Raw genomic sequence first — 26,052 nt, forward strand, 5'->3', positions numbered from 1 at the left:
ATCTTGGGCTTAAACCCTTGTTAATAGTTACCTAGTTGTTTATACTCTTCAAATCTGTAATGGGCTTTAATTTGCAATAATATTTTTTCCTACATTTGGGTATAGTAGGCTAAATATATATATATATACGTATTAAGGCCGTTTGGCCTGTAATTGTGGGAGGGGCGTATGACACACCCCCTTCCCTACTTAAGGGACACCCCTTACCTGGCTCCATACCGTTCGAGGTCAGCGCTGAATGAGGATCCACTTCCGGGTTCTCTCAGACGCCATCTTGGTTTTTCTTACCCACGAGTTTCTCCGCGGCAAGCTGTGTCTAGGAATCCTGTTGCAGGCCTTTTCCGTCCGTCCAGCTTCTTAACCCGGTCTTCGTCGTAGATCGCGTCCCAGGGACTCCTAAATCGTAAGTTAGACCTATCTGTCACGCCAGGATCGGTTCCCACGGCGCACGGTACAGCACGGGTCCTCGCTTTACGTTTTTTTCTCTGCTATGTCGCAATTACACAAGCCGTTTCGCGGCTTCATTTCGTACGGTTGTTCGGCTAAATCAGACGTATTAAGTGAAGTGATCATTTCGCACAAAATGTTCCCTTGTTACACTGAACAATTATCATTTGTGTTTTCTGTTCGGCACTTTATTCATGTTATATTTAAGCACGCTTGCTGTTCGCATAAAAATGCATACGTTTAAACTATTCGTCCTAGCTTCTGGTTCCCTTCATATTGGGTTCGGTTATTCTGCTATGCATTACGCATAGATCTGTTTCGTGAGTTACAGTTCATCATTTCATGTATATACATTCGGTTAAATAGTTGCTTGTTTTAATAGACAGACTATTGTCCTTTCTATTTAAAGGTATCACTTATTCTATCAAGGTGCATGAAATCAGCTAACATTTCTGTATGGATCATTTGACTCCCACGCTTCCAGGAGTTTTCCATAATTATCCATTTCATTTAAATTGACTCAGCCTACGTTACAGGCTTCATTTCTTTGTTGTTAACTATGACACATACATAAGGTTATAGTTCCCTTTTCATGCATGCTTGGGTTGAATCACACGTTTCTAAGCCAACCAATCATACGTCGTTATTCCTGCACAATAATATACATATATATATATATATATATATAACTTACATCAATTTTATGTTTCCCTTACACACTATTGTTATATAACACATATGCTGTTTATACATAGGCCACGGCCTCCCTCACCTTCCTCTTACAGATGTTTTATTAAAGCCACGGCATCACTTTTCCTTAGTATACATTTATATTCCCATGGTATATCACAACATTTCATTTTACAAGTCATAAGCCAGCAAGCCTTAAAAACATCGCTGGTACAGGCTACAAGTCTGTTTCTTCCCAACAATCCACACTCATCATACTACTCTCTTTTACCCATTTCAGGCTGTCAAGCTTAAATATATTTGCACCACACGGTTTTTCCTGTGAGATTTGTCATACTACCAGGTACGTACACCTGCTCATATGGTATTCTACCATACATTTCATTTCTTCCCCCCTAGGTTAGAGTACTGGCAATAGGGTCATAGGCTTCCCAATAGGTATTTACCCCTTCTTGGCAGTCGCCATCAATTAGTGGTCCCGCGAGGCCAACACCCCACCCTCAACGTTTCGGAGGAAAACATCCATCGGGCCACACGTTAACGAGCCGCCTTGCATGTTGCACAGAGAGGGCCTCACCTGTCACTCCCTTCCCCTGTTTTTCTGTCTTATAGTCACCGAGAGGCCTAAAACTCCTGCCACTACGACGAGTGGCCTCAAATCCCCTCGCGCCAACGCATAGATAGAGCCTCTCAAGCCGCTTGGCAATTAGTAGGGCCTCACCTGTCTCCAAACAAGTATAATGTTTCACCATCCGGCCTGCCAGTACAATTTGGTGGTTTTCATACACTAATTAATTGTTTTGTTTGTAGTATGTCTCAGGAAGGGGTAGAGGATTTCTCCCTACCGGGCACACCGGCTAGAGCAAACACTCCATCACAGGGAGGAAAGGTGGCTAGTCCGGCATCCTTCAGATCATGGACAATCCCTCGCATAACCAGCGAACTCAGGAGACGACAAATCCCATTCCCCGCAACAGCAAGGAAAGCGGAACTCTACAAATTACTTCACACCTCAACCGATAACATTGATGCAGGGGAAGGGACTAGCCAGTCTAACCCGGGAAAAATACATGGCATGCTTTCATCCCTCATGGCATCCATGAGCAGGGTCAACTCCAGGCTGGAGAAACTCGAATCGGTCACCTCAGCCCTTACCATGGCTGGGACGCCCGCTGGGAAGCCCGCTGCAACCCCCCCAGCACCAGTCGAGTTGCAATTAGTTTCTCCAGCCACCACCTCTGACGATCAAGAGGTTAACGCTGGCATTTACCGTGATGTCATCTGTGCAGTATATCCCCACAGGCGTGAGGAGTTTGATCTGTATATGCTCAAGCTGGTGGACCTGGGCAACAAATATCGTGGGTCAGCTTTCTACGATTACAATAGATCCTTTTCTGCTAAAGTGTCTGGCGCTTTCTCCCAGTACGGGACAAGGTCCAGCTGGAGCAAGATAGATACGGTCATTTTCTGCAGACACTTTGCAGGTCTAAGAACGCCGGCTTGTGCATACTGCTCCTCTATGGCTCATACGGCTAATTTCTATCCCACCACTGCGAACGAACGTACCCCCTGGCAGGGCACTAGTTCCACTGGTACTACAGAAAAAACGCCCACAGACAAACTAGGACGGCCTATCAAGTTTCTGGGCAAGTCCCAGATATGTAACAACTTTAATGTCGGATCATGTAATTACAGTGGATGTCGGTTATTGCATATATGTTTAAAATGTTTCGGGGCACATGCTAAAACCATGCGTCCTAATAAAATGTATCCTAAACAATACTTAACATTGATAAACATTTCTACACTTACGACATTACTGTTACATAACCCGTCTAGACATCTGGTGGAATTCATAATTTCGGGGCTATCAGAAGGATTCCACACAGGTATCATACACATGCCTTCCGGAATCCTGGAATGCCCTAATTTACAGTCCGCACAGCAAAACCCTACAGCTGTTGACACACTCATACCCAAGGAAGTGGCAGAGGGCTTCCTATTGGGGCCTTTCCAGTCCCCTCCTTTCACCACATGGCGGACAAACCCCATCGGTATTGTCATGGGGAAATCTTCCAATAAACAGAGACTTATCATCGATCGGCACCACACCTCCGCCACTCTTAGTCTGAACTCCCTTATACCCTCTGAGGAATTTTCACTACAATATTCCACCATAGATCACGCCATTACAGCTATCATACAGGCGGGGGTCGGAGCATGGCTCAGTAAGACCGATATCACAAATGCTTTCAAGTTACTGCCTATCCACCCTACACTGTGGCACCTACATGGCATCAAGTGGGCCGGGAACTACTTATTTTTCTCACGTCTAACTTTTGGTTCTAAAAGTAGTCCGGCCATCTTTGACGTATTGGCTGAAACCCTATGCTGGTTATTACTAAATATAGCCAGATGTCCTACAGTACTACATTATCTGGATGATTTCCTACTGGTCGAGGAGAATATTTCCCCTCCCAGTAGCCTCAAGGAAACCATCAGCCTATTTGAACAGTTGGGTGTCCCAGTTTCCCCCACCAAGACCGAAGGGCCAGATACCTTATCACATTCCTGGGTATCATACTAGACTCAGCCACCATGCAAGCTAGCCTGCCACGCGCCAAGGTAGAAAACATTCTCACCAACATAAATCTCTACATACAACTCGGTACTTGCAACCGCAAATAACTACAGTCTCTGCTGGGGTCACTCAATTTTGCTATGCGCATCATACCTCAATGCCGTGCCTTCATCTCACGACTCCTTTACATGTTCCCACTTTTTCTACATGATGCGCACAGGTTATCCCTAGATACCCAAGCCACGGCAGACCTACTCATGTGGCGAAAATTTTTAACCACCTGGAATGGTAAAAGTATGTTCCTCCCTCAATTGTCTGACTCCTCACCTACCATTTGGTCAGACGCGGCGTCTACCACAGGTTTTGCAGCAATTTTAGGGAACAAATGGCTTTGGGGCAGCTAAGAGGTTCAGGACCTGGAGGGTTTTTCCACTACCTCAGCTCTGTTTGAGATCTATCCCATCGTGGCGGCTGCCGTGGCATGGGGGCATTTATGGGCAGGTTTATCAGTACGTTGTTACTCAGACAACCAAGCAACTTGTCACATTATTAACAAAGGCCGCTCCAAATCCCTGACTATTATGAGATTTCTGAGGAAACTCACTTGGTTGGCTGCATGTCATAATTTCTTCTTGTGTTGTGTTCATGTTCCAGGTGTATGTAACACGGCTGCTGACAATTTGTCTCGTTTTAAAATCCAGGCTTTTCGTCAAATACTCCCGTCAACCACGCTCACAGCTACGACCACTCCACTATTTCACCCTCTAGTAATAGACTAGACGCTATCATGCAACATAGCAGAACATTGTCCCAACTAGCACTGTCCACTAATACCAGGAAAACTTACAACAGAGCTTTCATTTTATTTAAAAGATTCCTTGCGGAACACAACATCTTACAACCTTTCATCATGACATCCTCGTTGGGGTTTGCTTCTTTTTGCCACCTCACACTCAAACTATCATACAACACAATCAAGCTATATCTGACAGGCATCCAACATCACATGCTAACTTTACAACCAAACAACTCAAGTTTCATGTCCTCTTACCAAGTGAAGAATATCCTTAGGGGTATCCAGAGATCCGAACCCCCGCATACGGCTCAGAGGCTACCTATAGATTTTCATATTTTTAAAGACATCCAACTTACTAGATTTAAAACCTTTTGACGCCAGCACAAATCTTGTCATTAAAACAGCAATATACGTAGCCTTTTATGGTTTCCTGAGACCAAGAGAATTCACCTCCATCAACATGACACAGTCTACTCACATCCTGCTTGATTCACACGTAACGAAACACATGAACCATTATATCCTGACTCTGCCCCATTCCAAAACCAGTCAACATGCTCCTCCAGTAGAGGTTAAGTACTATCCTACTCACAACAGGTGGTGCCCCGTCAAGCTACTGGACCCATATACCCAGCATAGCAACGCACCACCATCACAACCACTTTTCATTCTACAAGGTTCGGTACTCACTACTACCACCTTTATGACCCACGTCAGGTCTTTACTAACCCAGCTAGGCCTCAAATCAGCTAACTATTCAGGCCATTCCTTTCGCATAGGAGCGGCCTCCACAGCCTCCAGTGTAAACATTTCGGTTCATGTTATTAAGACACTGGGGCGTTGGAAATACTCTGCTTACTCTTGATACATACCTAACCCGGTACAAGAATTAAGAAGTCCATTTTAAGACATGTCTGGTTAATGTTTATGTATTGTTGGTATGTAATAAATTTGATATTCTATTTTTGCCCTCTTTATTTACAGGCCTACCTCATCGTCGGTTCCGGCACACCACAACCGACTTGCTCTTTTAATACCATCTTACACTCATCAGTGTATTTTTCTCTGTACTATCATGAGCCCCTAACACAAGTATTAAGGCCATTTGGCATGTAATAGTGGGAGGGGCATATGACACACCCCCTTCCCTACTTAAGGGACACCCCTTACCTGGCTCCATACCATTCGAGGTCAGCGCTGAATGACCCTCCCACCACTCCTCATTATTAAACTTTCCTTTTTATTTACATTTCTTCTTGGTAGGCCCTCTTTATTTACAGGCCTACCTCATCGTCGGTTCCGGCACACCACAACCGACTTTATCTTTTAATACCATCTTACACTCATCAGTGTATTTTCCTCTGTACTATCATGAGCCCTTGACACATATATATATATATATATATATATATATATACACACGCACACAAACAATCAGTTATCGATCAGTTGTTACACCTTTTCTGTATGCAGAGAATTAGTTTGTCATTGTTTCCATGATACTCCTTTGCTCTTTTGTTTGCAAAGGTTATGAGTATGCACATAGTTTCTCATGCATGGTTAGGTCACGTGAAAATCAGTTGGGTGGATTACGGAGTGGTTGAGAGGCTGAAGAAACTCCCCTAGCTCACGGGTGTGCCAGACTAAGCAAACTGACAAACTTCATAATAAGTTTATCATGCTCTATTTTAGTTTGTTTGCTTACTATTCCATGAACATAGAATCTATTTTATTAAATTAGCATTTCTGACCACTTCTCAAAAGCTTAAAGGGTTACTTCAAGCACTGTGACCACTTCACTGGTGTGAAGTGGTTATGGCACCTGGAGTCTGTACATTTTGCTATGAAACGCTGCACACATGGAGATTAACCCTCCCGTTGCAGAAGATGTAACTCCACCTCCTGCAAAATCATTAGTCACTAGCCAGCCTGGAAAAAGAGTTCTGGATGGCTAATAAGAATCCTATGCAAATTTGTTGTCTGAAGTAAGCACGCGTACACCATGCTGGTTGCAGACATCAAATGGTGTCACACCCTACCCTCCACAGTGCTGCCCATGTCCTCACCTCATCACTTCCTGATCTACTTTCCCCTCTGGCATGGGGGAGTGACATCAGCCATGGAGGATTGAGCTGCAGGGTGAACTTGGTCTCGGCACTGGACCGAACTGAGTGTTCTATATATATATATATATATTTCTTTTTTGGGGGGGGGGGAAGGGAAGGGGGTGCAGACCAGCACAACAAGGGTTGCTCTAACCAAAACTAGTGTTTTATGGAAAGACTGGTGTTTGGCTGGAGTAAACATTTTAAAATCATGACACATGGATTTCACCTGGTGTAAACAGGTTCTGTAGCCAATTTATTTCTGACTAAAGAAATATTGTAGTTTTGAAAACATACAAGGTTTGCGAAATGATCAAAGATATGCCGACAAATTTTTCCCTTTAAAAAAAGTATTTTGCAGCCGAAAATGTACTATATTATTTGAACAAAAGCCTATAGAAAATCATAATCATAGATAATCATAGATAACATACCATCCGAAAATGTAAGCTTTCCCTGTGAGTAATTTCCAGTAGCTTTAGAGTCTGAAAAACAAAGCATCCAGTTAGCTTAAAATGAGCAGGAAATAAATAAATAAAGCAAAGAGAAGAGAAAGCTAGGTACAGAAACAGAATATGTAAAACAGTACAGCTAAAAGATTAGACATGAAAACATAATAAAACTGAAAATATAATAAAACTGCAGCTGCCATAAGTCGTCCACTAGATACCCAAAAAAGGTCTCCAGTACAATGTTGTTGGAAGTTCTACCAACAAATCGCGACACTTTAAAATTACTTTTGCCAACGTTGGTGAGAGAGAACTCTTGCCAAAATTTCCAGGTTGGTAGACTATCAACTTCCTCCACAGAGGACAGTAGGAGACAATAAGCACTAGTAACCGACTTGTTCCCTTGCTAGTCCCAAAATTTTACCTATTGCAGCTATCTCACCAAAATGAAAACCTACCTCATCTTGGTGTTAAGAGACAAGTGATGTGAGATGATGTTGTTATAATTATTAATTTAATGTATATCATGCCAACATATTACATAATGCTTTACAATTATAGAATGGCGATATATGAAAACGAGTAAATAATATAAAATAATGTTGGCAGTGATGTCGATGGCATGCAGTCACAGTCACTAAAGGTAGTGGTGAACCATGGAAATAAGTCAGTATTTCGAGACCACAAATATCTACTTGCTGCTACTAATAATAACAGCTTACATTGGTATTTACATTGGAAATGAGAACTAAAAATATTAAAATTCTAAATTTGGTTCTGCAAGTTTCGAGATGTAACCTTTGCAAATACTGTATCTCTCATGCACTACATTTGATTATCTGTATCACTGCCTGTGTTTATGCATAAGAAGAAAAAAAACATCACCTCTTTTCAAACATGGAAACGCAAATAGCTTTCATTTTATCTAAACAAAAACTTGTCAATTTTATAATCTTTCACTTACCATTTGGGGAACGTGTCTGAGAAACAAATGACTGGTTAAAAGATTGGAATTCTTCATAAGCCTCTTTTCCTTCATCATTTTCTGTCAAGACAAGAAAAAACACACCAAATGTATGTGTATATATGCAAAGGCCAAGCTATTGAGTTTATCAAAGCCTTTTGCCATTCTCATATTCTCTGTTTTTGCTGCAATATATATTGCAACAAAACCCCGGCATTTCAGTGTTCAGCCTTCTTCAGGGATAATGAGGAAGGCTGAACACTGAAAAGTCGGGGTTTTGTGAGTCTCCAGTTCTGGGTTAGTATACCACTTGTTATCTTAAATTTTCGACTTATATAGTGAGCACTTTAGTGCCTGGGTTTATATGGCTGTTTACATCGTTCATTTTTTTGCATGCTTGCACTTTATATTTTGTGTGTTTTTTTACATCTTGTTTTTTGAATAAAGATCTTTTCTATCCAATATTTTATGGTATGCTTTGAGTTTATTTTTTCTTCATGTTATCTATGGACCTGGAGGAACACAGGTTTTCTCTATCTCATTTGGCACTCTGTACTTTAATGGCTGCATGTTACATATATCGATCCACATCTGTTGAGCGCTAGCCATATTTTGTATGTATACACCATAGATAACCTGAGCTAGTTAATGTAAATTATCTTTGATATGGTCCTTCACTCACTATTTAGGTCACGATTCAAAGAAACGTAATGCGCAGACTGCACAAATTTAAAATTTGTTCCATGCTCTTGAATACTTTCTGTCAAAGTGATACAAAATATACAGGGATTACAACTCTGCCATATTTCCAATAACATTATTATATCAGAATTAAGAACAATAAAAAAAAGATCTGTCGTATTGTCCTTCACTCACTTTGTGGGTACTCATGCCGAGGAGAAGTCGATATTGGCTGTTTATTCAGCCTGAAGTAAGCATCAGTTCTTCTCTTTTCATACCTATCTGAAAAGGTGAAAAAGGTGAAACACACATTATGTAAGAGGGAACAGAACAGAGGCCATCCCATGACACTGTCACAGATATGTCCAAACCATAAAATTAAAACAATTTTAAAAGCTTTCCCTATCCTTTTTTGTAAAGGCTTTGAGAAAAACAAAAAAACAAAGTATTGTTCTAAGCAAATACTTGGGGTTTTTGGTTTTCTAAAAACCTTAAAAATGTTTTTTTTTTTTTTTTTTTTTTTTAAAAGGTAAGGGAAAGTTTTAAAACTAAATGCGGGCCTGGTGTCCCCCCTCAGCCCCCACCCATGAGCGGCAGGTAAGGGCTCTAAGTGACAAATGCGGGGTACCTACTGCCTCCTCTCCCCATGAGTGGCAGGTAGGGGCCCTAGGTTAAATGACAATAGGGGGAGGACATATTGTCCCTCCCTGGTCCCTACCTATGAGCGGTGGGAGGGGGCCATAAATGACAATAGGGGGGGGTGTCTTATTGCCCCACCTATGGGTGACGGGTGGGGGCTAAATGTAAAAATGACCCTCCACACCACAGGTAATTAGAGGTGCCCAAGCCACTAGTAACCCCCCCCCCCCCCCAAATAAAACAAAACCCTACCTACCCTCCCCTCACCATAAAAAATAGTGAGGGGGAAGCAATAAACCTAGATACCTGTAAAAAATAAAAATAAAGATATATATATATATATCATACTTATCATTAGATGTCTTCTTTTTTCTAAAACCTTCTATGTTCAGCCCCAAAAAAGACTAAAATAAAAATCCATAATTCCCGTTGAACTTAGAATAAAATAAAAACCAGTGCGCGATTGGGGAAATGTAAGTTCGGCATGACAGTTCCGCTTTAAAATCCATCAGCATAGTGGAAGATAGGAATTCGAGATAAAGTGCCAGTGCAGGACCAGAGTATCACAGTGCAAGTGCTCACACTTACTCAGTGGCAAAACAGCTTCAAAGTCCACAATAAAAACGCAGCATCATTCACAACCTATCTCAAGATATTTATATGGATAGCGTCACTGTATTTTCTTACCTTCCTTAGTTTCTCGTTCTTTCCTTAGTTTCTCATTCCTGTTCACTTGTTCTTCGACACTCAATGGATCTATCAGGTTTTGGAATAAAAAACAACCTGAAATGGCTTTTTTTTTTTTTTTTTTTTTTTTGAATTATTTATTTTTGTGTGCAAAGTGGTAACAACATTGTGAACGAAGCCACAACAGCTTTTTGTTCACAGACATCACATGCATTGTATAACAAACGTGGCTTTTTTTTTTTTTTTATCCTTGCACTTTTTATAGTAATATGAGTTCTTCAAACAAAAGGAAAAATAAATGTGTTATAAAGATTTTAGGCCCTGTGAGGGATTAAGACTCGTGTAGCCTAACGGTTAAACAGTTAGCCCTATAGGGCTTCCCCCCATGTTCATAACCTATGTGTCCAGCTCTGTGTCGGCGGGAGGGGGGGGGGGGGGGGGGGGGGGAGGGATGTCAGGTTATCACTCTACAATTCGGCTGTATTGTGCCTCTATGTGTTGTGTGTACGTGCCAGCATCTTTGTGCGAGTGTTTCGGGAACCGGCGGTTTGGTTGGGTGTGTGCTCTCTAATGTGGTTTGCTATCTCATAAACGGTAGCCCTCTTCGTGAGAGCAAAGCCCCCTTGTATTGCCCTCGTATGTTATAAGAAATAGGCTGTACCTACTATAGCTGAGGTGAATAAAAACCTAAACAAAAGTATAACTAATACGTCAAATTGTGATAACGTGTTATGTTAGTGTCCAGAGAGGAGTAGTGAGTCCGAGTATTATGAGTCTCTGACTATACGGACCGTTGCTTCTGCATGGTTGGTGGAGCGGGATGGTGAGGGTAATCCCTCTTTTGGTGGCTGGTCTCCGTTTTTTCAGGTGGGCGATCCACCAGTAGAGAATCTAGGGGAGTCCCGTGGGACGAATTCTCGGATGCCGGCCGGGTTCAGCTGGGATAGGCTTCTACTGCTCTCTGGCGCCGTTGGCAGGATGCCGATGGTTTGCAGGTGGGTTTCCAGCTCCCGTCGGTTCTGTGCCTTGTAGTGGGTCTCGTTATGGGTGAACTGTACTGCCCGTGGAGTGCCCCATCTGTATGGAATGTCTCTGGTACGGAGGTGGTGCAGAAGGGGCTGTAATGTTTTCCGCCAGTTGATCGTATTTCTGGTTAAGTCTGGAAACACCGTGAGCGACGACCCCTCAAACATCAGGGGAGTTTTGCCCCGCAGTGCCGTGAGAAGATCTGTCTTGTCTGCCAGCGTTTGAAACCGCAAAATGAGATCCGCGGTCGCTGCCTTCGGTGCTCGAGGTGATTTCGGCAGCCGGAACATACCATCTAGTTTGACAGTTTTCACCCGTTTCGGTGGGAACAAGACTTCCAGGAGGCGCCTGATATAGTGGGGTAAGTCCGTAGGGGCTACCGACTCCGGTATCCCCCTTACTTTGAGGTTATAACGTCTCCTCTGATCCTCCATGGCGTCTAGGCGGTCAGTGGTCGCTGTTTGCCCGTTGATCAGGTCAGTTATTTTCTGTTCGACGTTTTGAAGCCTCTCCCCATGGGTGCTAGTGCAGGCCTCCAACTGCGTAATTTTTATTGTGGCTCCTTCTATGGCCTTACGGTAGCAGGCCATGTCTGCTGCCAAATCTTTGCGGAGTTCCGCCAACATAGCCTTGAGCTGGTCAGCCGTGACCGGGTCCCCGGTTGGTAGGCTTTTGGTTTTGCCTTCCGAAGGGTGTCTGTATGCGGCCCCCTCTGGGACTTCTGTGGAGAAATCCTCCGATGAGTACGAGGACATATCGTCAGGCAGCGCCATTTTGGACCATGCGGCCTGTTGCGTGGCCCGGAGCATTTCTCCGATATCCCTCCCGTGCGGGCTTTTGTCGGCTTTCGCCTTTTTAGATTTTCTGCCCATGGCCTTTCTGCTTTCTCTAGAGTTAATTGTGGGTTATATCTAGCCCGGTTTCCACCATATATTTCAACTTTGCGATAGTCAGAGACGGAGCTCCGAAAAATGCGACCTCTCTGCTGCACGGTTAGCTCCGCCCCCTGAAATGGCTTTTTAAAAAACTACACTACCATTTTCTTTTCTATTACCCAAAACTAAGCACAGTACTTATTTGTATTTCCCAACTTCTTAATGTCCCAAATTATTTATTCAAAATTATTATTTTCTTTTTTTTTTAAAATAACTATTTCAGAGCAAAACAGATTACCTAAATCTAATCCTATGGGACACTGTGGTGAGCCCTTTTCTTCAAGCTTCAGGGCCACCTTTGGTGGTGGTGTTAGAGTATTGTACTTTAGAGACTTTAGCCCTGACTGTAGACCTGTAAAACCCTGGATCTAAAGAATTTTAATACTGTTATTGTTGTTATCCCGTCACTGATCCATTTAGGAATGGGGCTAGAGAAATGTATTCACACTTTTCTGGTCACATGGCACTGTATTAGTCTAACCTTCATGCAGTGTCAAGAAAACACTGAAAATGAGGAAGAGTAGAAATGGGCAGCACAGCAGGACACAGGGGAGCCCAGACCTGGAAAACATTTGAGCAAGAGGCCTTTCCCCCCGGTACTTTTTTTTCTCTAAAATTCCCTTCTTTTACTCTTAAACTTTCTCTGGCTGCCAGTGAGCTGCAGCCAGATTACACCATACTTTATTATTAGACAATCTGCTTGCCTCTGCTGCAAGAATGTTAAAAAAAAAGCGTCCTCCTGGTAGCAGTTCATGGCCAGCAGAAACAAAGTAATCAACCTGTTTCCAGCAGCACACTCCCCCTTCAAACTAGTAGTCCCTGTAGGAAACTGCTGCTGAGCTGCCAGCCTCTGCCCATCTATCCCACAACCGATTTAACAAACTGTTGCACTTTACTCCACTGCAATGCTTAAAGGAATTGTATAATGTTAAGAATACAAAGTTGTTGATGTTTGCATGAGCTATTTTCTTTACATGGTTGTGTATATATGTGTGACTGTGACCATGAAAAGAAAGGTAGTGGAGATCGGAAAATAATTGTCCAACTGAATGCAGAATACAGAAGGATAGCAAGAAGATGACATGAGCAAAATGAAAATGAGCAATGAAAAGAGATGGAAGAAGATAAAAGAATGGGAAAGTCAAGAGATCTATTCAAGAAAACTGGGGATCTAAAAGTTACCTTTCATGCCAAAGTGGGTGTGATAAAAGAAAAAAATGGCAGGTACTTAACAGAAGAAGATGAGATAAAGAAGAAATGGCAGGAATACACTGGAGATCTATACAGAAAGGATCTTAACAGCAGTGATGACCTCAATAGTTGGTCCAATGAGATGGAACCAGAAATCTTGGAGAGCAAAGTGAGATGGGCCCTAGGATGCTTTGCAGATAACAAGGCTGCAGGAGTTGATGAAATACCAATTGAACTATTCAAAATTCTGCAAGATGATGCTGTGAAAATTCTGCTTGCCTTATGCCAACAAATTTGGAAAACTCAACAGTGGCCAAAAAAATGGAAAAGGGCAGTCTACATCCTAATCCCAAAAAAAGGCAATGCCAAATAGTGCTCCAATTATCGAACAATTGCACTAATTTCACATGCCAGCAATGTAATTCTTAAGATCCTACAAGCTCGACTCAAACAATATATGGACCAGGAATTACCAGATGTACAAGTTGGGTTCCACAGAGGACAAGGCACAATAGATCAAATTGCCAATGTACGATGGATAATATAGATATTATAGAAAGCCAGAGAGTTCCATAAAAACACCTACTTCTGCTTCAGAGACTATTCTAAAGCCTTTGACTGTGTGGATCACAACATGTGGCAAGTTCTTAAAGAGATGGGAGTACCAGATGGGAGTAACCAAGAAGCCACAGTCAGAACCAGACATGGGACAACAGAATGGTTCAGGATTGGGAAAGGAGTGCGACAACGTTGTATATGGCCACCTTATTTATTCAACTTATATTTGCGGAATACATAATGCGTAAGGATGGGCTGGATGAATCCAAAGCTGGAATCAATATTGCTGGAAGAAATATCAACAACTTTAGATATGTGGATGATATTACTCTTATGGCTGAAAGTGAGGAAGAACTAAAAGATTTATTGATGAGGGTAAAAGAAGAGAGTGCAAAAGCTGGCTTGCTGCTTAACATTAAAAAGACTAAGATCATGGCAAACAGCAATCTTAGTTCCTGGCAAATAGATGGGGAAGAAGTGGAGGCAGTGACATTTTATTTTCCTGGGATCCAAGATCTCTTCAGATCATGACTGTAGTCATGAAATTAAAATATGTTTGCTTCTTGGGAGGAAAGCTATGGCAAGCTTGGACAAGCTGGTAAAAACTAAATAAATTACACTATCAACAAAGGTCTGCATAGTCAGAACTATGGTATTCCCAGTAGTAACATAGGCATGTGAGAGCTGGACTATAAAGGAGGCTGAGCGTCGTAGAATTGATACCTTTGAACTATGGTGTTAGCGAAAACTGCTCAGAATCCGTTGGATTGCAAGAAGATCCAATAAATCTGTACTACAGGAAATCAAGACAAACTTTTCACTGGAAGCTATGATCATGAGGCTGAAAGGAACACTATGGTCACCTAAATTACTTTAGCGAAATAAATCAGTTTTAGTGTATAGATCATTCCCTTGCAATTTCACTGCCATTTAGGAGTTAAACCACTTTGTTTCTGTTTATGCAGCCCTAGCCGCACCTCCCCTGGCTATGATTGACAGAGCCTGCATGAAAAAAAAACTGGTTTCACTTTCAAACAGATGTAGTTTACCTTAAATAATTGTATCTCAATCTCTAAATTGAACTTTAATCACATACAGGAGGCTCTTGCAGGGTCTAGCAAGCTATTAACATAGCAGGGGATAAGAAAATCTTACTTAAACAGAACTTGCAATAAAGAAAGCCTAAATAGGGCTCTCTTTACAGGAAGTGTTTATGGAAGACTGTGCAAGTCACATGCAGGGAGGAGTGACTAGGGTTCATAAACAAAGGGATTTAACTCCTAAATGGCAGAGGATTGAGCAGTGAGGCTGCAGGGGCATGTTCTATACACCAAAACTGCGTCATTAAGCTGAAGTTGTTCAGGTGACTATAGTGTCCCTTGAAGCTCAAATATTTTGGCCATATAATGAGAAGGCAGGATTCTCTAGAGAAGACTCTGATGCTGGGAAAGATTGAAGGCACACGAAGAAGGGGACGACAGAGACGTAGATGGATAGATGAGGCCACTGAAGCCACGGACATGAAGTTGTTGGATCTCAGAGGGGCAGTGACTGACAGATGTACTTGGAGTGCTATGATCCATATGGTCAGGGAGAGTCGGACACGACTGAACGACTAAACAACAACAATGACCATGACTGTATAGACTATGTCCAGGACTGTATCTTTATACGCATTACTATCTATATCTGACTGTGTCTGTGCATGAGAGGGCATGTAAGTTTATCCACATGCATGAGTGTGTTTATGTTTGTCATGTGCTGAGCGTGACTTTGCATGTGAGTATATCAACATGTTTCTTTCCCAATTAGTATCAGTGTTTCTGTATGTGTGTCTTTCTAATGGAATATCCCTAGAAATGTTTACCCGAGTTAAACACAGACTTCTAAGCGCAGACAATAAACAGGTGTGAAAAGTAACTGTCCCAAACCATTTTCTTACATTCATGCTCCGACGAACTGCCGCTGCCTTCAGAACTGCTATGACTATTATCTTCCTGATTATCAGAGTCATCTGCGAAAGCATGAAAAAAGTAAAAGTTAACCTACAACAGATGAGTTTCAAAGGCGTCTTAGTGCCCTCCCTCCAGCAATTTTGGCCTCATTTGGCCACTTTCATTTTAAAGCACTAGAGCACAAATTGTATAGGCATTCAAACATGATTATTCTAGCAGATGGTTTTATTAATCAGAAAACACTATCTCATAATTAATCAAAGATTTATATAAACTTTTTGTTTACGTTCATTAACATTTTTAGTGAAATCCTGCTGTAAAGGGTTACTCCTACCAAAAAAAAAAACTGTGTTTTAATAAAAGACTGTTTTTGTTAAAGTTACATCTCTGGCAGCACTGGGCTATATTTATCTCTGTATGTGTAGTGCTTCAAGCTGAAAAGCTGCACATGTAGTCTCCAAGCACCATGACCACTTAAAAACATTAAAGTGATCATGGTGTTTGGAGCTACCCTTTTTGTTAAAACGTTATTTCTCCATTACGGTATGTTTGATATATGACAATAAGGCGTACAAATCGGAGACCAAAATATCTGTTTTAGCTTTGAAAGGACTCTAGATGTTTCTTTTTGTTTTGTTTGTTGTTTTAGAAAGTGTAAGGAAGCCTCTATTTGAAATACTAAGATTAATTTAACATAACAGTATTGCTGGGAATATTGCACACTATCATATTATTCACATGAGTGTTAACTGTCAGGAAATTAAAGTGAATATCCTTTTTCAGGCCAAGTTATCTGAAATTAAAGATAGCTGAAATTAAAGATAGCTGAAATTCACCTTAGTGAATAACCTCCAAATCATTGTATTCACATTTTACGCACACACAAGCAGCTCTCTAAGGGTGAGTAGCTCATTGGTCTGCAACACAATAATAAAATACACCTGACATGGAGAGGTATTAGCCTCTGCTAGGACTAGATGCTTAAATATATAGTCAATTAGGTTTATTCACTAAACATGACATTGTAGTCAACTGAATTCCAGTTTGCAACACTTTAGTCAAGCTTCATACATGTTGCAATTCAGTTTCAGTTCACTCCAACTGCATTGATTAGTGACAAAAGTCCCAAGAGTATTACATCTCGCTGCATGCAGGAGTTCGCTAGACGGCTGATATATCTATTACCTTCTTGGAATTCATGGATTGCCGGCCGTACCAAAGGAATGTCTGCAAAGCAAAAAGAAAACATTTTTAAATGGGCAAAACGGATGCTATATCTGATATCAGAAAAGATAAAAGCTTTCTTTTTTCTTCTTAAAACATTAAGTGACAAATACTTTTGTCACAAACATTTGTCTACACACATGTAATTATTAAAGCACCTCAATAGAAGGATGTCACAGACACCCAAAACAATGGAGAGATTTATTCATGTAGAAAAAAATTGTTCCATCAAGGGACTTCTACTATATAGTTCTGTGCAAGTAGCTGAAAATAAACTTTACTTACCAATTAGTCTGTATACGTTTTCTTTTATTAAAAAAATGTATTACAGACAAAATCAACCCTAGTTATTGTCTGAATGTGCCTTTATTTTTTATGTGTAAAATATAGCAACCATAACAACAGTCATATCTATTACTCCACTAAAACCCAACTATTTTTTTTTTAAATGTATTTGCCAACACAAAAACGTGGTCATCTTTCAAAGATTGCTTATTTTAAAAAATCTTCACCCTCAAAAACACAATGAACTACTTCAAACCAACACGTAAGTGCAAGTGGGGACCAAGATGCAGGACACCCATTAGACAGTTGAGGTAATGATCATATTGTGCCATGTGAATAGCCCCAATCTGATTAAAAAGAAAATGAGAAATCGTGGATTTATTTTCTGAAAAGTTTGGTAGAAGGAATATCATTCCAAATATGGAATATCAATACATGAAATACTCGGAAAACTAGTGAGTCACTAAACTTGTTCCCATTTCCAGGTGTACGTACTGTGTGTGACCTGTCTGTACAATCCCTGAATGGAAATATTATTTGTAAGAAATTTGCATTCATGAAAAAAACTACAACACATCTGAACTTATATGGGGAGTGTAGTTATAGCACATGTGTATAGTCAGAAACTATCTTTCACGTTTTAGAAGCAGAGAGGAGTAAGAGACTCTATATAGAACATCGTTTACCTGTACCACGGTTCTTTCCCTTATTTTTGGAAACATTAATATAGGAAGGCTTCCACTCAACTAAAAAATAATGCAAAATAGACAAAACAAACAAACAAAAATAACAAAACAATTAGGAATAATTTATTGGTAAAACAACAGCTGAATAGGCTTATCTATCACTAGCTTCCCATTCACAAAATGTAAGAAAGGTAAGTACCTACAATGTTTTTTGTTTGTCTGTTTTATTTAACAGGGAGACAAATAATGTTTATTGCATTAAAGGGATACTACAGTGTTAGGAATAGAAAGCTGTATTCCTAGCAACATAGTCTGTCTGGCTCCCCTCCCGGCCAATGCTTTTAAATATAAAGGATCCTTTATCTACTTACCTGATCCCAGCCAGGCCCGTCGCTACCGGACAGGCAAACCAAGCAATTGCTTGGGGCCCCGAGCTGGCCTTGGGTCCCAAGCAGGGCCGGTGCTTCCCATAAGGCTGCAGCCGCCTGAGCGCTCTATAGAGAGCCTCAGGCGGCTGCAGCACTCCTCTCTCGTCACCTCCCTTCCCTGTAGCGTGGCCAAGCTCCTCTCCCTCCTGTCAGTCCGGCTGCGTACCGCGCGGTACAGGAGATTCAGTTTCCTGTTCCCGGCCGGAGTGACAGGAAGTGCACACTGAGTGCTCACTTCCTTTCAGTCCGGCCGGGAACAGGAAATTGAATCTCCTGTTACCGCGCGGTACCCGGCTGGACTGTCAGCCAGGAGGAAGAGGAGCTCGGCCACGCTACAGGGAAGGGGAGGTGAGAATTGAGAAGAACATAGGGGGGGAGGGGGGGGGAGTAAAAAAAAAACATAGGGGAGGGTGAGTAAAAAAAAAAAACATAGGGAGGGGGAGTAGAAAAACATGGGGGGGGACTAAAAAGAACATAGGGAGGGGGGAGGGGAGTAAGAAGGTTACAAGAAGGGGGGGAGGTGAGTAAGAAGGACAGGGGGGAGTAAGAAGGACACAGGGAGGGGAGAATAAGAAGGACAGGGGGAGTAAGAAGGACACAGGGAGGGGGGGAGTAAGAAGTACATAGGGAGGGGGGAGTAGTAAGAAGAACATGGGGCAGTAAGAAGAACATAGGGAGGGGGAGCACAGTATATGCAACAGCAGTATTTGCATTTTTTATTTATATAAAGTGTGGGTGAACTTAAACTGTATGGCTATGCTGTGGTTCCTGTAGGCTTTGCGTGTTGGGGGGTCCATTTTGCTTGGAGCCCCCTAAATTCCTTCAAACGGCCCTGATCCCAGAGCTGATGTCCCTCGGTGCTGGGTCAGCGCTCCGCCTTCTCCGACGTGGTCTAATGCGCTGCGCTCGCATTTATGCATCGCTATTCTATGGGGATTTCACGGACTCTAGATGTACTCATGCAGGGCATCCAATCAAGCAGGAAGCGCCTCTAGTGGCCAGCTATTACAGCAGGGCTCGACCAATCACAGGCACCAGGTCGCCATGGCGACAAGAAATTTCACCCTGGCGCCTGGGATTTGCAGCCCTTTAGCTAAAGCGACCGTTGGGAGAGCACAGGAGCTGGCCGGTTGCCGTGGGGAGGATGAAAGAGGCCGGCTCAGGGAGCATGTAGCCGACCACCGTAGGGAGAATGGGGGCGGCCGGCTCAGGGAGTGTGTAGCCGACCGCCCTGGGGAGAATGGGGGCATCCGGCTTAGGGAGCGTGTAGCCGACCGATCTGGGGAGAACGGGGGCGGCAGGCTTAGGGAGAATGTAACTGACCGCCCTGGGGAGCATGAAGGTTGCCGGCTCAGGGATCGTAGAGGTGGCCACCCTGGGCTGCATGAAGGCAGCAGAAAGGGGCAGTGCGCGAGGAAGCAGTGATCTTCCTGTGTGCATGAGAGCAGTAATCTTCCTGCAGCTCCCTTGCGCTGTCTAGTGATGCCAGGAGCCAGAATATGACGTCATTCCGACCCCGGCATCACTACAGGGAACTGAGAGGAGCCGCAGGTAGATTACTGCTCCCTTCCACACAGGAAGAGCAGCCCCACTGGACCCCATGGAAAGTCCACTCAACTCTCCCAAAGGTAGGGAGGCTGGGTGGATTCAAATAAAAAATGTAAATGTGTGAGTGTGTATGCAGTGTGTTTTTTTGTGTATTTGTGTGTGTCTGTGTATGTATGTCAGTGTTTGTGCGAGTGTGAGAAAATGTGTGTTGTTTGTGTGTATGTCAGTGTTTCTGTGTAAAAATGTGTGTGTGTATGTCAGTGTGTGTTAGAGTGTTTGTGTGTCTGTGTCAGAGAGTGTGTCTGTTTAGGTACCCGCCCCCCACCGATCACGAGAGAGGTGTTTTCACTCACCCTTTTCCCCACGCCGTGACGGTTTCGCCGTGGCTTGTCCCACCTCCATGGCTGAGATCATCAATCTTTATGATCTCCTCTAAACCAATGCTTTCCCATAGGAAAGCATTGGGAGGATATTGCACATGTTCTCTATGGGTAACATTAAGCACCTCTATGCAGAGTGTGGAGACGCTGAACACAGGACTCTAGTGGCCGTCTGAGTGACTGTCACTAGAGGTGTTACTAGGCAACAATGTAAACAATGCCTTTTCTCTGAAAATCTAGCGTTTACTTTGAAAAGGCTACAAGGACAGGCTATAAGCACCAGAATAACTTAATTAAGCTGTAGTGGTTCTGGGGACTATTGTGTCTATTTAAGAATTGTATATTTATCGTTGTAAATTAAACTGGCTCCTTACTTTTTTAGCTGGCTCCTAGATTCCAAGTAAATTTGTCAAGCCTTGCACTAGAGGCTGTCTTAGTGCTGCAATGTAAACATTGCAGTTTCTCTAAAACTGCCATGTTTTACACTGCAGGGCTAAGGGCAATGGTGACACTGCAGTCAGACCATGTCTATGAGCTGAAGTGGTCTGGGTGCCTATAGTGTCCCTTTAACTTCGGGACCAATTCCTTAGTGAAACATTAGCTTTGGATAATTTCTTAAAATCCAATATAATAAATAGCAAAATAAACTATAAGAATCGTAACAATTGTTCCATGGATCTCCATTGCACTGGTGATGTATAGTGATGCTATAACAAACAATTTATAACCTGAACCTAGCTAATTTTTCTTAAAAGTTTTAATTAAAAGAGCCCAACCAATGATGATTAGAGATAACCAATAGGTAACAAAAGCAGTATATTTGATGATAAAATAATCGAATGGTACCATAGAAAATTTTGTTTCAAAAATAATAAAAGAAATCTTGAATTTGATCTCTTTTACAGGTGTACATATAAGATGTCTTATTGATTCTGCAGAGATATTCAATTTCAGTCATTAAAACACATGAAACAAACCAGAAACTTAGATTGGAGGCATTTTTAATTATAATAAGAAACTATCTAGTTTGAAAAGCAGCAAGGCATAAGAGATCATTTCTATCCAGAACATGATTTACCTTTACCTCTGTTCTGTCCCTTGTTTTTGGGAACATTAGTAGAGGAGGGCTTTCCACCAACTAAAAGAACATAAAAAAAAAACCAAAACATAATCAGGAACAATTAATAGGTAAAACAAAAGCTTTTTGGTGGAAAAAAGAAAAAGGAAAATAAAAGTACAACAACATGATGCTATATTAAAAAAAAAAAAAAAAAAAAAAAACTTGCTAAAAAAAAAAAAAAGCCAGTTCTGTATTATTATTATTATATCTAAACATAGATAGAAACTATCATATTTTAGAAGTGGTAAGGAGTAAGAGATTAAATTCTAGAGCATCTGGCATAGAACACTTTTCAATTAATTTTTACTATATGCCAGACGAATCGATTCTTTTAAGGGAGAATGCAACATATGTGCATATATAAAAATGAATTTCTGTATTATTCAATATTTCAGTATTATTCAAGCAGCACTTTCACTTGTGGAGTCTTTTCATTTTTGGTGGAGGACAAAGTCACTTTTCTGCTCACATGGCCGTGTCAAGATTATTGGGACATGAGACATTTTTTTTTTTAATTCTTTATTTTTGAGTGCATGGGGTTTACAACACGGCTTACTCTGCCACGATAGCGATCGTAAGCTTGAACATTTCACAGTGTAATACAATAGTGACATATAAGCATTGCACATTTTTATATTAAAATAACGGTAACTATAAAAAAAAAAAAACTAACGTAATTCAACATTTGTTGCTCAAGACAAGTAACAGTGGTGGCTGAGGTTAGGGTAGAGTGACATCTCGATTAAAGTGTGAGAGTCGTTGTGAAGAGACAAGAGGTGCACAGAAGAATAGTTGGCTAGCTGAACTTTGTTGGGCTAATCCCTTTAAAACTGTTAACTAACCTGCCTTGCAGTCGTGTGCGTAGTAGTGCAGTATTTGCTGACTTTCATAATATGTCCAGAGTTGGATTTAGACTTGTGCAGTAAGCGTCGGGTCAGTCAGTACTCAGCTTGGGCTGGTGTGTCAATGCTCTGCATACTATGGGTCTGTTATTGATTTAGACAGGCAGTGTGCGTCTGTGCCGTATGGACGGTCATGTGTACATTCTGCCCTCGTTCCTGCTACTTTGCAAGAGTAGTGGTAGTATGTCTTATTATTGTTTTCTCGTGTGTCTCCCCGAGGGTCCACTTGACCAACGGGGGGGGGGGGGGGGGGGGGGGGGCAGGGGGGCAGAAAATGTCCTAACGTGTTGGCTATGTGTGGTGGGAGCAGAGAGGTGTCTGTGTTAACGGTCACCTAGTGCTGGTATCTGCAGATCGTTAACGGTCACAAAAAACAGATGGAGGGTTAGAAGAAGAGCAGTTCATGGTGCCAAGGGGCTGTGGGTAGACATGGACTTATGTAATGTCCCAGTAAAGACAAAATGCGGCTTGTGTGTCCTTCAGGGTCCCCGTGCACCAGCCCCGTTAGAGGGTTCCTACCTGGGTTGTCGCGGCACAAACGTTTTAACCCGGTCCGGGTTCCAGCCATGTGTAAGTCTTGCGGTCTTCTGGGGCGCCGTTTGGTGCATGGTGTCTTGGGGTAGGCCTAAGACTTGTAGTGTGTCTCTGGCTTCTTGGAGGTTGTGGCGAAACCGACCTCGCCACGTGTCCTTGGAGGGGGCTGATTGCCCGCCTCTTGCCTTTGGTCTATGGACCAGACTTTATGGGAATGTGATACCCCAGATAGCCATACCATGGAGCCTATTCATATAATGAAAGACTATGGGAAAGACTTTAGCTCCATGGCAATTGTACTGTGGGAGTAGGATCTGCGCGCTATTCGGTGGTTTTGTGCGTGCAGATCCCAGCTATCTGGGGATAGGTGAAATGTCTGTGTGTTATATGTAAATGTGACTTTATGTATTTTAAAGTGTTTTATGTCGTTTTGCAACCATGTGGTTAATGGAGTCTGCCTTTAGTCCTGGGTAATTGGATTACTTCTCCAATTAACTCCAGGGCAGAAGGGAGGAAACCAGGGTGCATTGTGGGGATGTTTTTCTGCCAGCCAGAAAGGAACAAAAGATACTTTTAGTAACTTTTGAACCCCTGGTCGGATTCATGCCATTTTTTAATATGTTGTTCCCCTGAATGGATTGATTGTGGATATGTATTTTTATGTGAATGTGATGTATGGTTTTAAAGTTATGAAAGTTGTGTAAAAGTATATTTTACACTGTATGCATAATGGGATTATGTGTCACACTAAGGGGAGGGGATGTGTGGGAGGTAACATCTATGTCATTGGTTCTTTTATGCCTCCCCCTGGGTGTGGCCTGTATGTGTGAGTTGGAAATAAAAGCCGGGCTGGATGAGCCAGTCCAGAGTTCCTGTTTTACCCTCAAAGTGAAGTGTCGTCTCATTATTGGGGGAAGGATTGATTGCATGCTGTTCCAGTTGACTGCTAGGAGTACAAGCCTATTCGTATGGTTCCTATTCAATGGTCTACAGCATTCATATGCTTGGGAGAATTTAAAAGGTTTCTCGGATTCGGTGATTGTGGTGTCTGCCAGAGTGCTTGGAGTCCTCAGGAAGCGCTAGGAGCATCCTTTAACGGAGGTACCCGGTCGGGGTGCCAGGCGATCCGTTACAGAGGTTGCGGACCACGTGCTTGTCTTCGCCCCTTACGATAAGAAGGGAGCGGTCTGGACGCCATCTATACAGTATATCCCTCTGTCTAAGGAGCGTGGTAAAGGGCTTTAGTGAGCCTCTCCAGGCCAAGGTATCGCCCGTCAGGTCCGGAAAGAATGATAATGGATGGCCTTCAAATGTGAGTTGCGCCCGGTCCCTAGCCGCTGCCATGGTTGCGGCCTTGTCCTTGCGGAACTGGAAGCGAAGTATAAGGTCGCGAGAGGCTGTCGCTGGGGCTCTGGCCGGCTTTGGGACCCGGAATATGCTTTCGAGTGGTATGGCTTTGGCTGCTTTTGGGGTGTGTAGGGCCGTGAGTAGCCTGCGCACATAGTGAGGCAGCTCTTCGGGGGGCACGTCGTCAGGTATCCCCCGTACCTTTATGTTAACAGCTCTGCGCCCATCCTCCACCGCGGTGAACCGCCGCTCGAGGGCTGCGGTCTTTTGTTTGAGGTTAGTAATCTCCGATTGCATGGAGGCAATGTTCAGGTCGTGTGCTGCCGAGGTGACTTACAGGGTGTCCAGCCTCGAGGTGATGCCTTGTAGCTCCGCGCGGAGGGTGGCTATGTCCCCTTGGAGCGTGGACTGCAGGCCTGCCAGCAGGTTCTTTAGTACCGCTGTTGTTAACGGTGCTCCATCAGGGTCCTGGGGCTTGGACACTGCCACCGGTAGTCTCGGTGTTGCTAGCGTGTCCTCCTCCAGGGAGTATTCGTCCGATAGGTCGGAGTATGTGTCGGCGAAGGTAGCCATCTTGGGCCCTGAGGCTTCATGGGCTTGTCTCCACATTACCCCAATATTGTGGTTCTGGCTTTGCCGATCCGGCTTCATTTTTTTGTTTTTTCGACCCATATTTGTTCTGCACCTTTTTGCCGGCAGCTGTGGCTATTTTGGGCGGTTTTGTCGGGCTGTAGCAGCATATTTTGCAATAATTGCTCAGGAGCTCCGGTGCCATGCGACCTCTCTGCTTCGCAGTTAGACTCCTACCCCCCCTCATGTATAACTTTTGACTGCAAAAGTTCCCAACTATAGATATATCTACAGTGACAGTGCTATAGTGCCAGGAAAACAAACTCGTCAATGAGACCGCCACTAGAGGCTGGATTAACCCATTTGTAAACATATCAGTTTCCTTGAAACTGCTATGTTTACAGCAGGCAGGGTTAATCCTAGATGGACCAGGCACTCAGACCACTTCATTAAGCTGAAGTGGTCTGGGTGCCTATAGTGGTCCTTTAAGGTAATGCCAGCCGTATGGGCAGAATATTTTCAGCAACAGCAAAAAATTGAGCTGAGATCTTGAAGGCAGCATTAATGCTGACTGATGCTTTGGATTAGTTGAGATAATCAGTAATGATGATCTCAGCTAGAGGAAGAAAGTAAATCTATTTAAGGGGATAACTACTGCTAGTTACTACTTTTACCACCTGTGGAATGCTGAACTTAATCCTAATTGTATGTTCTAAATACTCTTAAATCATTGGCATTGTTGATTATTAAAAGGGACACTATAGTCACCAGAACAACAGCTTATTGAATTTGTTCTGGTGAGTAGAATCATTCCCTTCAGGCTTTTTGCTGTAAACACTGTATTTTCAGAGAAAATGCAGTGTTTACATTACATCCTAGTGATAACTTCACTGGCCACTACTCAGATGGCTGTTCGAGATCCTTCCTGGTTCATGGCTACCTAAAATGCATCCAAACATTCAGTGTCTCCTCCCTCTGCATGCAGACTCTGAACTTTCCTCATAGAGATTCATTGATTTAATTCATCTCTATGAGGAGATGCTGATTGGCCAGGGCTGTGTTTGACTCATGCTGGCTCTGCCCTGATCTGCCTCCTTGTCAGTCTCAGCCAATTCTATGGGGAAGCATTGTGATTGGATCAGGCTACCACTTCTGATGATGTCAGCAGAATGCTTGGTTTTTTTTTTAGGCAAACAGCATGCGGATCTACAGCTTCTGGCTTGAATACAGTAAGAGTTTGCTATATTTATGGAGGCATGAGGGGGCTAGATGGTGGTGTTAACACTATAGGGTCAGGAATACATGTTTGTGTTCCTGGCCATAT

The 26,052-nt window shown here is 42.7% G+C and overlaps 1 protein-coding gene across 4 annotated transcripts in view; it reads right to left on the reverse strand.

Annotated features, from left to right (window-relative positions):
- LOC134569351 (torsin-1A-interacting protein 1-like) overlaps positions 1-26,052 on the reverse strand; it is a 36,997-nt gene that overhangs the window by 5,375 nt on the left and 5,570 nt on the right. Inside the window, exons 3-10 of one of the 4 annotated variants that reach the window (XM_063428320.1) lie at positions 21,340-21,393; positions 17,900-17,959; positions 16,890-16,931; positions 15,692-15,763; positions 10,040-10,108; positions 8,909-8,995; positions 8,033-8,113; positions 7,054-7,104 (exon numbers count right to left, since the gene is read on the reverse strand). In XM_063428320.1, the coding sequence (XP_063284390.1) occupies positions 7,054-7,104; positions 8,033-8,113; positions 8,909-8,995; positions 10,040-10,108; positions 15,692-15,763; positions 16,890-16,931; positions 17,900-17,959; positions 21,340-21,393 (516 nt within the window). Of the gene's footprint in view, positions 1-7,053; positions 7,105-8,032; positions 8,114-8,908; positions 8,996-10,039; positions 10,109-15,691; positions 15,764-16,889; positions 16,932-17,899; positions 17,960-21,333; positions 21,394-26,052 lie in introns of all 4 variants that reach the window. The other 3 variants (XM_063428319.1, XM_063428322.1, XM_063428321.1) reach the window with 3 other exon arrangements.

The sequence above is a fragment of the Pelobates fuscus genome, chromosome 7 (assembly GCF_036172605.1).
Source record: "Pelobates fuscus isolate aPelFus1 chromosome 7, aPelFus1.pri, whole genome shotgun sequence".
NCBI classification, from domain to species: Eukaryota; Metazoa; Chordata; class Amphibia; order Anura; family Pelobatidae; genus Pelobates; species Pelobates fuscus.